The sequence below is a fragment of the Monodelphis domestica genome, chromosome 6 (assembly GCF_027887165.1).
Source record: "Monodelphis domestica isolate mMonDom1 chromosome 6, mMonDom1.pri, whole genome shotgun sequence".
Taxonomy (NCBI): Eukaryota; Metazoa; Chordata; class Mammalia; order Didelphimorphia; family Didelphidae; genus Monodelphis; species Monodelphis domestica.
The window spans coordinates 180,488,934-180,501,458 of NC_077232.1; the positions used below are offsets into that span (position 1 = coordinate 180,488,934).

A 12,525-nucleotide genomic window follows, 5' to 3' on the forward strand; every position below is an offset into this window, starting at 1 on the left:
TCACTCCACTTCTACCATAGTTTTCAGTTTTAAAATATTTTAATTAGATTTTTGAGACTCATAACACAATTGGACCCAAGATTTCAATGGCATAGGTTTAGGAAGCACCTATTAAAGAACTCCTACCAATGAAACTGGTATCTGCTCCACAACTTGGAGGCTAAAAGAATAGCATGAGACACTGAGAGGTTAAATAACATGCCTAGGGTGGTCACATAGCAAATCAGTCAAATAAGAGGTGAGTAGGGGTGGTGGTGACATGGACCTCTGCTTTAGGGAAATCATGTTAGGGCCTGAGTGGAAAATGGATTGGAATGGGAAGAGAGTTGAGGCAGGTAGACCATTTGGCTACTCCAGTAATCAAGTTGTGAGGTGATAAGGGCCAGGATGAAAGTAGAGGCAGTTTCAGAGGAGAAAAGGGGCCATTTTGAAGAGATGTTGAAGGGGTGAAAATAGGCCTTGGTGAAAGCTTGGAAATGAGGGGAGAGAGATAGTGAGGAGCTCAGGACTAGGATAATGGTGTTGTACTCCACAGTAATAAAGAAAAGGGGAGAAGGAGAGTATATGTCTAAGTCAGAACTTGGACTCATGCCTTTTTTTACCCAAAGACCAACTCTTTCTCCACTATACCATGCTCTCTAGGCAAATATATTCCTCTCAACTCTTGTTTGCAAGGTGTATGCTCCATTCCTGGGAAGGACCCTGTTATTCCAATACTTTAATTCCTAGTCCAGAAATCCATATACTATTCTTGGATAATAACTTCTCAGTGATCTGTTCATTTTTCTACAATGATTTTCTCTTCTGAAACCTTTTGTGGTACTTGTGGTCTATCCGGGAATTTGCTTTTTTGAATAAATATCCATTATTTTGATTTATTATAATTTGTCTACTGTTAGAATATGAATGTATGACTTCCCCCCAAACTGCTTTTCTACAAAATTACTAACTTAAAAACCAAAGGAATTTTTTCTATTTCCTGTTCTCATTAATGCAATCTTCTTAATTTTTCAATGACTTTTAACTTTTTAGTAGCATCCAAAAATCTTATTAGCACTGGGGAGAACTTATTCCTCCTAGCCAAAGTTATCAAAACAAATTCACTTATGTAAGCTTCATGTTCAAATATTGCCACCTTGTGAGCTTTTAGAATATTTTTGTTGAACACAATGAAAACCAAGTTGTGTTTTCACAACTACAGTCACAAATAAGACTTTTTTGTTTATTGCTGTCAGGTTTCCTATGATGATAGACACTAAACCATGTGTTGGACTTCCCCTATGCTGAATGATCAATACATATTTCTATAAAAATTCCAAAGAGGGTGATAATGATGATATTATGTATCATAGTGACACATAAAAACAAGCTTTGGAAATAATTTTGCTCATGGACTTCTTATGTGGGTATTTTTTTCTTATAAAGCACAAATTTCTTTCCAGACTCAAATCTATATCTTCTGAGGAAAAAATTCAATGGTAAAGAAATATTAGTTGTTAAAAACATGGTTTAAACATATTTATAAAGTCTTTCACAAGAGATAAAGTAAATTGTTAGAATAAAAATCATTCAGAAGCAACCAAAGATTAGGGCTCTGAAATAATTCAATTTTATCTTAACTATAAAGAATGGAATCTGGGAACTTGGAAGGATGCTTAAGAGATCATCAAATAAGTATATTAACCTGTTCATTAAGAATCAGAAGAAAGAGAAGCAACATAAGTTATTTCATAAAACTTCCTTAACCAAACCATAAACCTTAACCTTGGTATATCTTTCCCTTTTCATATTGCTCAAGAGTTTTTCATCTACTGAAGAAGCTGAAGTTGTTGAATGCTTTGCCTTTATCAAACAAAAATAATCACTATGTAGGAATATTTTTATAATTAACCTTTTATCTCAATCAATATCCTGGTTGTTGGTAACCTTAAGGGCATGGAAAGCAGTTGTTGGTAAATCAGAGAGCTCTTTGCATGGAGGGATCTTCTGAAAGTCAGGCAGAAAGGAGTTCACTAACTGCTTCTCTGAAAAATCAGAAGACCTCAGAAATTATGGTAGAAACAAAGTTCACTGAGAAAATATTTTATAAATCATCTAAAATATCTACTTTAACATTATGTCTTCTGCTACTCTGCCTGGTTTCCATTCCAAGGAACAAGATGCATCTCTTAGGTTAAGTTCATTACCTCTAATCATGGTGATGACCAGCTGCTAACTCAAGCCTTGACTTACATCACTTCCCTTAGTCTCCTCTTCCCTCTGATTGGATGGCTAGAGAGTGGTGTGCCAAAATTCTCCTTGTACTTTCCTTTATAGAGGACAAAAACTGATTTTGGCTCACTCCATTCTGTATCTACTACTCTGCCTGGTTTGCACTCCATAGAACAAGATTCTCTCTGATCTCTCCTCACTAGATCTCTTTTTGTGTGTTGTTCTCCCCCCCCCCCCCCAAGATTGTAAGCTCCTTGAAGGCAGGGACTCCTCTCTCTCTCTGTCTCTCTCCTCCCTCCTTCTCTCTCTGTCTCTCTCCTCCCTGCTCTCTCTCTCTCTCTCTCTCTCTCTCTCTCTCTCATTATCTTTTTATATATCCCCACAGCTTAGCACAGAAGTTAGCACATAGTAGGAGATTAATAAATATTTACTGGATCAGATTGTATTACATAGTGTGCTGCTCAAGGAGTGCTATTAAAGCCCAAAATACAAGTGCGCATTTGAGAACAAGGAGTTTGATTCCTTTCTCTAACCATCTTCAGAGTTCATTCATTCATTTATTCACTAGATGTTTCTTAAGCATCCATTACGTGCCACATACGTAAGTGTTGTGGATAAAAAAAAATAAGAAAAACATTTTTGTACTAAAGGAAATTACTTTCTAACAGAGAATAATAACTGACATTTTATATAGAACTTCAATGTTTGCAAAACATTTAACATACATAATCTCATCTGAGATATTACAATCCTATGAGATGGTCCTAAAGTATAGACCTTCTGTACATGCAGAGCTACAATTGAATGTTAAAAGAGTTGCCAAGTCACATTGCTAGTATATGTCAGAGGTAGAATTTGAATGCAAGTCTCCTGACTCCATGTCCACATATTATCCATATACTACCCCACTGCTACCCAGAATAGTGCATATTGTACAGTATGAAAACTTAAATTGTGACATTTCTTGGAAAATATCAAGTAATCTGAATAAACTTAATATCAAATCAACAATTCATTCTAATTTGCATTCTGGTTTTACTAAGATTTTCGATGGATGATTTTTCAGTCCCCTCCCTTTTTATTCCCCTTTTATTTTGGGGGGTCTATAAATTCCCCTCACCCTCTCTTTCCATCCCTCCTTTTTAACTCCCCAACCCACCCCATCCCTTAGTTTTCCCCTTTCAACTTCCCTATAGGGTAAGATAGAATTCAATACCCCAATGGATCTAGATGCTCTTCCCTCTTGGAATTGATTCCACTAAGAGTAAGGTTTGAGTATTATGTTTTAGCACTCTCTTCCTCTCTTTTTATAGTTGTATTATTCCCCTCTTGGTTTTTTGTATTTTGATGTCAAATTTTCTGTTTAGTTCTGGTCTTTTCTTTAGAAATGTTTGGATGTCTTCTATTTTGTTGAATGCTCATACCTTCCCCTGGAAGTATGTCCAGTCAATTTTGATGGGGAGGTGATGCTTGGTTGTAGACCCATTTCTCTTGCCTTTCTGAATATCGTATTCCAAGCCTTACAGTCTTTTAGTGTGGAGGCTGCCAGGTCCTGTGTAATCCTGATTTGGTGCTTCTTGATATCTGAATTGTCTCTTTCTGGCTTCTTGTAATATTTTCTCCTTAGCTTGAAAGCTCTTGAACTTTGAAATTACATTCCTGGGGGTTGTCTTTTGAGGATTTAGTGTAGTGGGTGATCTATGGACTCTTTTAATGTCTATTTCCCCCTCTTGTTGCAGAACCTCAGGGCAGTTTTCTTGGATAATTTCTTGTAGTATGATGTCTGTTTGCTTTTAGGTTTTCAGCTAGGCCTATAATTCTCAAATTGTCTCTCTGAGATCTATTTTCAAGTTCAACCACCCTCTCAATGAGATTTTGTGCTGTCTTCTAACCTATCGTTCATTTGACTTTGATTTATTAATTCTTGCTGTCTTGTGAGATCACTGCCTTCAACTTGCCCAATTCTAGTTTTTAATGACTGGTTTTCAGCTAAGATCTTTTGATTTTCCTTTTTGGTTTGATCTATCATGCTTTTCATGGCTTCCAACAGGTCATTTCTGGTCTTCAATTTGTTTATTATTTCATTTGATTTCTGGGCTTCAATTTCCAAGTGGGACATCCTGCCTTTTAAACTGTTATTTTCTTTTTGGACTATTTCCCACTTTTCTTGCCACAACTCTTCCATTTTTCTCACAATCTTGGATTTAAAGTCTTCAAGAACTTGTGACCAATTTCAATTTTTTTCCTCGAAAGTTTGGGTGTGTTTAATTGTTGGTCATCTTCTGCTGTCTCTTCTTTAATCTGGGTTTTTTTTTTCTGCATAAAAATTATCAAGGGTTAAAGTTTTCCTCTTTGTGTGTGTGTGTGTGTGTGTGTGTGTTTGTGGATTTTAGTTCCTGGGAGTTGGTGGCCATTGCCTTGTTCCTTCCTGGTCAGATGTCTAAGTGAGGAATGTATGTGATCTTTGTATTGGGCTCTGGAGAGGTTTTTGCCCTAAGGATATTTTTCCTAGTCCTCAGCAGTGTCCAGCTGCTCTTAGTGGCAGATCCAGCTCCCAAGAACTCAAAGATTGCCTTGCAGAGGTCTGGGTGTGAAGTGTAGGCAAGTCTCTGTATTGAGTGCTGGAGAGGTTTTTATCCATAGGCTATTTTTCAGGTATCTGTGACATTTTGCTTTGAACCACTTCTCTCTGCCCAAGCTCCTCACCCTCTCTCCATGTTTCCTCAGCTTCCTGGGATCCCTAGTCTTGCTGTTCTTACAGGCAGGTCCAGCCCCTCAGAACTTAAAGACTGCCTGGCAGAGGTCTGGGTGTGGAATGTAGGCAAGACTCTATTGAGAGCTGGAAAGGTTTTTGTCCGAGGGCTTTTTTTGGTTTTCTGTGGTGTTTTTCTGTGAGCTGCCCCCTCTATGCAAACTCCACATCTTATCTTCACATTTCCTCAGCCTCCTGGAGTACCTAGTATTTCTGTTCTCACAGGAAGGACCAACCTCAGAGAACTTAAAGATTGCCTGGAAGAGGTCTGGGTGTGGAGGGTTGATGGAGAGGATTTTGCCCAAGGGCTTTTTTTGGTTCTTTGTGGTGCTTTGCTGTGAGCCATCCCTTCTCTCCAAGCTCCACATTCTACCTCCATGTTTCCTCAGCTTCCCAGTGTTCCAAGTCTAGTTTCTCTTAGGGGTAAGTCTGTGCTGGCCTCAGCCAGCCTCCCTCCTAGAACTCAGAAGTTTGTTCTGTGCTTGCTTAGACTTTAGAAAGGTAGGTGAAATGGAGGAGGGGTGATGAGCTCACCCCTTGGTGGGGGAAATTTTGCCCCCTTTTAGTGTGGAAATGCCGTATCTTTGTCTACCTTCCATTCTGTGCCCTACTCTGGAACTCCTTCGCTCGTTTGACTTTGGTTTTGTCATTCTGAGGCACTCAGTCTCAATTGGCGGATAGGAGAAGAAGAGCTCTGCTTCTACTCTGGAGCCATCTTGACCGGGAAGTCTACGAAATCTTCTTGGAACTTTCTACCCATTCTTCTCTCCTCCAGAATGACCCTGTCCTCCTCCAGGGCCATGCTGTTCAAGTCTAACTCATTTCTGAATGACAATCCTTTGAATTACCAATAGCAACCATCATGCTCCTCACAAAGTCTTCTATTTCCCGCTGCCTTCAGCAGACCCTCACATAACATGAAATCAAAGTACTTCACCACCCTGGTTGCATTTCCTCTGGATGTTTTCAAGCATGTCTGGGCCTAAAATATAATGCCCAGAACTGAACTCAATACTCTAGGAATGAGTCTGAGTACTCTAAATGAGTCTGAGTATATTGGGACAAAATCTGAATTCTATGTCTCTCTTAATTGCTGTCTGGGATCACATTAATTCTTATTTATTAATTTTTAACTACTAAATTATGCTATTAAGTCAGATGGACTTACCCAAACTCCCCAAATTTTCTTCAGATGAAGTTTTACTTAACCATGCTTTCTCCATTTTATACTTACCTATTTTTAGTAATAATAGTCAAAGATTTATATGTCAATTTAAGGTTTTCAAAGTGCTTTAAAATATTACTTCATTTTATTCTAATAATCACTTTGGGAGGTAGATATAATTATTATTTTCATTTTGTAGACGATGAAATTGAGGCTGATAAAAGTTTTATGATTTTTCAGGGCCACATAGCTATTAAGTGTCTGAAGTTGGATTTGAACTTGGGCCTTCTTGACTCAGGGTCTAACACTGTATCTATGCATTGTATCACATAGCTGCCTCTTTAAACCCAAATACAAATTTCATCTTTATAAGATCAAAATTCTAGTCAGTTGATCTCTTCAGATCCTGTCACAAAGCTTACCTATCCCTCTTGACTTTTGTGTCATCTGTACATTTTATAGAGAAATCATCTATACCTTTATTCAAGTTCCCTGATAAAAATATTAATCAGTACAAGACTAAACTTAAATCACTAGAGCACTCCACTAAAGTTCTCCCTCTATCAATATGGTACTAGTTGATTAGTGACTAGTCTTTAGGATTGACCATTCAACCAATTCTGAAACTACCTATTTAACTTATAACTACCTTTATTCCACAAGAAGAGGATCGGATGCCAAATGCCTGATAAAAACTGGTAAATCAGATCCTCTGATCTACTGCCTTAACTCTACCATATGTATATGAAGATATACATAAAAGAAATGAGCTTAGTCTAGCCTGACCAGTCCTTGATTTAGAATACTATCTCTTTGGGATAGCTGTTACTAATTCATCCCTTTGAATGATGCTTAGAACAGTTTTTACAGGAATGAAAGACAAGTTCAACGACCCATATTGCATAGAGAGTATACTTTTCCCTTTGTTGAAAACTGGAAAAAAATTCTTGAGCTTTTCTCTTGTTATCCACCATCTAAAAATGATAGACAATCTATCAATCATAACTACCAGTTTTTTTCTCTGCTTCCAAGTTCTTCTCCCAATTCTTTTAACCATTTCTCTTCATCATAGGTGCCAATTACTTATTAGACATTTTTGTTTTAACCTTGTAAACCAAAGGGCATTGGAAATAGCCACAAAATCCTTGCCAACTCATGTTTAGTAGATTTATTAAATTTTGTAAGCAGCAGAGGAGGATTAGAATAATATAATGAGGGTCAAATGGAGCAGGAGGGGATACACATTACCCTGGTAAGACTGCATATTTCTTCTTTAAAATACTCACTTTTCCATTGTAAATGTCCCCAAGCATTGTACAGGCTTCTACCATCCTTCCTTTCTGGGATGTATTTTTTGCAATTTCCACAACTTTTTCCAAGAAAGCAAGGGCTTCCAACATATTTTCTTGGCTGGAATTGAATACAAAGAGAAAAATTCCTGAAATGTGGGCTTATTAGTGGGAACTGACACTTCATCTCCATCTTCTCTCCTAGTGAGAGAGTTCACTCAACCCCTTCCTTTCTATCCTAGGGGCAGCAGTTAATCTAAAGTGATTTTGAATTATCCCATGTAGGAATATTTTCCATGATGTGAGACACAGTTTAAGAAAAAGTTAAGCATTTTGTCAAGCTTCTAGACTACTGGAAATGACAGCACCAAAAGGAGATCCATTGCCCATGCACCTGAGAGAGAAATCAGGATCCTTGTTGTGTTGGCTTGCTTTGTTGAACTTCTAGCAAGATTACCATCACCGTAAAGGTCTGTGGGTGGGCTAAGTATTTCTAACGTGGTAAAACTCTGGGTTAATGTAGTACATGAGGAAGAGAATTGTGCCTAAGTAGGATAGTAGAAAGTACTTGCCCAACTTGAAGTACTTACTCCTAGAATAAGTACGCAATCCCAATTTGGCCACTGTATTTATTAATGACGCCTTCATCTATCTCAACAAATAACAATCAATCAAAAAGTAGTAAGTGCTTACTGAGCACCTAGTCCTATGCTAGCCCCTGAGATGCATATACAAGGCATGAAATAATTCCTATTTTCAAGATGCTTTCCTCTCCTAGAATTGTAGCACAATTCCTACACATTAATCTTTTAATTCAATCACACTTTGAATTTATTTTTATCTTCTTTTAACCAGTTGTATGATTATGAATTGGTCAGACATATTTAACAGTGTGGGAGAACATGACTGTGGGACCTACCATTTGGGTGCCTCTGGCCCAATTCTCCCCATATATATAATAACACAAATATTTCAGCTAAGCCAGAAGAGTGTAAAATCATGAATCCTGGCTGAAAATAAGGAGCTTTGTAGTCACATCCAAAGGACTCTTCTCCCTTTCAAAGTAGTCACCTTGCTGATGACAAAAAAAAGCTATCCATTGCCACAGAAGGAACTGACAGAGTTTGAATGCAGATTGAAGCCTACATTCTTGATTTTTGCCCTCCATGAATTTTTCTCTCATGTAAGCAATATATATTTTCTTTTATAACATGATGAACATGGAAATAAATAGTGTGATATTACATATACAACCTATATCATATTATATGCTATTTGGGGGCATTGAGGGTAGGGAGGTAGGGAGAAAACATGGATTGCAAACTGTAAGAAAATAATTATTAAAAATTGTATTGATGTAAAAATATAAAATAAACTAGAAAATATAATTCAAAGATTAAAAAGCATCAATAAAACACATTTAGAAATGAAACAATCAAAATAATCACCTGGGTAGGACCATACACTTATTCAAATGATACCAAAGCATTTTTGGAATTGTTTTTGGGAACTGACATCAGAGATAATAAATGAACCACATGAGAAAATTAGTGTTAGAAATATTAACCAGAATTTGTTCTGGATGATGCTTAGCCATCATCTCCCTCAACCCCCCTCCACAAACTCCCCAAACGAACACAACCACAACAAAACAGGAGATATAAATTTATTGTTATTGACAATAGACAAAAGCACATGCAACAGATGCTGATGCCAATTTGTATGCTTAATTTTGATCCATTTGCCCCCAAGTTGCATTATATATCTTGGTACGAGCTGAAGGTCCTAATGGTCCATGTACTTTTTGTTATGGTTTGGAAGTGTATTGTGTCAAATAAGATCACCCACACAATTTTCTTCTGACAAAACAAAAGGTCGGATAATATATAACTTCCTTTTCACTGTAACTTCATGGTCTATGTGTCAGAAATAGGGTAGAATGGGATTCTGAATCTATTTCAGGCTGTCTTCCTGAATGAAATGAGGGGGACAAAAAGGGGTAAAAATATCTCTAGTGTGGAACTAGCCTTTGCTAGCCTTTCCTCTCAACTGCTTCAATGAAGTCTACGTTTTCTGTGCTTAAGATACAATGGAGCTCTCTAGAGAACAATCATAGGCTAGAATTTCTCAAGTGTAGATCTAACCCAAGATTTTATGGGCAAGAGATGACATCAGGGAGACATACACATTGTAATAACCTTTATCTGTATATTGAGGGATAATAGACTTGTGATCAGGTTGGAACGAAAAAGAAAGCAAGAGATCGTTTCAATAAGAGACCATTATCTTTAGACTTGTGGAACTGGAAATGCTTTGGCAAGCTGTATTAGACTTTTCTGGCCCCATATGCATTTCCAAGCACTGTTTCTAGACTGTGACCATCCAGAGAAAATTGAGCCCATGAAAAAAAGATGAAAATTGGTGGCTTATTTTGCATATCTCTCCAAAACCTTGGGGTAAAATCATCTCCATACTCAAATGGACTCAGTGAAGCCTATTTAAGTCCATATTCTTAAAAGCAGATATATTTTTGATGGCAGCACATCCCAGACTTGTCTATTCCAGCTGAGGCTGAGGTATGTGATGGCACAAAGAGAGTAAGTTCGGTGAACTAGAAATACAGAAAGGGTGAAAATGCAGCTATTTCCAGATGAGTCTGATTTCCTACTCTCCTTTCCCCCAAAGAGCAACAGCTTTCTGAAACATCTGGGAAATTATTTAGTTTGTCACAGATAAAGGATGCTGGAGGAAAAATCTTTCTCTGGTTATACAATATGCCTTGTCCAAGTAATATGTAGTTCTATATTCAGCCAAGTTGTTCATATATCATCTGGAACATATATTGTAAACCTTCTCATTAGGTCAAAAAGGTTTCTAAATTTTAAATTTAGCAATAGATTTAGAAACCAATCTTCTTTTCAGGGGAGAGAAAAATCGAACATTTCCACCCCAAAAAGCTGCAGATGATTTGTATAAGTTAAAGGACAAGGTTAAAGTGTTAGACAAATATTAATTCCAGTTTTCTATATGCAGTGCACAGGTGCAACTCGGAGAGCATATTATATGGTATAATCATTAGATTCATTCAACCAGACCTTAGAGAGTTAAAAACATATATTCCGAGGAGCAGGACTCCTCGGTCCAAAGAATGAGAATGAAACAGTGCAGAATATTTGTGTATCAAGGTGATTCCAGTTTCCAATTGGGAAAACAGGACTGTTAACACCCACATCCCCTGACAACTGTCCAATTATGTATATCACACTTGGCCTACTGTTTGCAGTAGAAGTAATCAATAAAGGATGTGGTTGAGTGAACATAGATTTTGGTTGAACCAATGCATGAAAACTTAATCATTTACTCAGAGAGAAGAAATCAAATAGAGCAGAGATGAAACAGCCACTAAGGGGTTTGTTGAATGTGCCACCAAGTTTGTGGGCTACAGATGAAAGTAATAAGGCAAATGGAATCAGTGACAGGAGAAAATGTAAAAGGCTTTTCTTAATTCCATGAATTAATAGAAATGTTTTGATGTATTTTGGGGGGTCATTTTTAGGAAATTTCGCATCAAAGGCCCGATGTTCCATTTTAAAGGAAATATGAAAATTACTAGGGCATGTCATTTCTCTCAAGCAAAAAGAAATTAATCTCAGCTCTAACAGAAAGGTAATTTTCACAGATGAAACTTTATACTGATTGATCTAAAGAGCTGTACAGTGGAGGAGTTTGACTTGAAGAATAATTTAAGCCTCGTTGGCTGGAAAATTGACAACAAACCTGGATCTCATGTTGTGACCACAAAAAATCTAACCACTTCTGTGTTTCTGGGATTTTTCTAAAACTTCTTTTTTATGTATCTAAAACTTCTAAAGAGATTCTCTGGGCGTGAGAGCATAGATATAAAACAAGGTAGAGGTCTGAGGGAGAACAATTCAGGCAAAATCACCAAGGTAACAATTCTGAGAGGGAAAACGAAATACATTTTTGGAAGATGAAAAGGGATGGAATTTCTCACATTAGCTTTCATGTGCAACATCTTTACTTGATTTTTCATACTTTTTATTTCAATTCAACAAAAATCATTAAATTCCTGCTGTGTTCTAGACGCTGAGTCTACAAAGACAAGAACAAAACAATCCTTGCCCTCCAAGAGCTTATATTCTATTTCATTGTGTGGAGGAAAAGCTAGTGGCAAAATGATAATGGTGGATGAGGTAGTATTTAGGATAATTTTGAAATTTCTTCTGTAAATCCATTTATTCATTTGTGTTCCCACCTAACAAATAATATGATATATGGACCACCATATAACTATGATTTGTTAGACATGATACACGTGTAGAAACTGCTTTTGATGTACATAACCAAAACAGAGAACCTGGCTCACCATTTCTATCTTCTTCAGTAAGTTTGCTAATTCCTCGGCCATTTGTGAACCAGAGGAAAGTCTAAATTATTGATTCCCCAAGTTTTAGGGCTAGAAATATTGGAAATGTTTTTAGTTGAGGGCTCATACCCATTTTTTATTAAAAAAAAGTCTCTTACTTTCTGTCTTAGAATCAATATTAAGTATTGGTTCTAAGGCAGAGGAGCAGTAAGGGTTAGGCTAGTTAAGTGACTTGCACAGAGTCACACAGCTAGGAAGTATCTATCTGAGGCCAAATCTGAAAACAGGTCCTCCCATCATTAGGTCTGGCTCTCAATCCACTGAGTCAGTTAGCTGCTCCTAGCTCATACCCATTTTAAAAGCTTCCAGTCTCCAAGGATTTTTTATTCTTATATCTTCTTTGCCATTGGTGAATATCTAAATATATCTATGCCCAATCTATGCCTCTCTCTCTCTCTCTCTCTCTCTCTCTCTCTCTCTCTATATATATATATATATATATATATATATATATATATATATATATATATATATAAGCCATAAGCATCTCTGAATCAACATTCAAAATGGAACTCTCAACATCATTTTTTCTAAAGGCACATGCCTTCTACATTTCACCCATTATTATCGAGGACAATGCCATCCTCACTGTGACTGACTCATTTTTGCTACACGACTGACCCATCTTTTTTCCAGCCAGACATGTACTTGAGGATGCCTT

General features: G+C 37.1%; 1 protein-coding gene across 2 annotated transcripts in view; it reads right to left on the reverse strand.

Annotated features, from left to right (window-relative positions):
• The window catches only part of TTC29 (tetratricopeptide repeat domain 29), a 258,913-nt gene that overhangs the window by 103,550 nt on the left and 142,838 nt on the right, over positions 1–12,525 (reverse strand). For both annotated transcript variants that reach the window (XM_056802751.1, XM_056802750.1), the window contains one exon: positions 7,415–7,538. In XM_056802751.1, the coding sequence (XP_056658729.1) occupies positions 7,415–7,538 (124 nt within the window). The remainder of the gene's footprint in view (positions 1–7,414; positions 7,539–12,525) is intronic.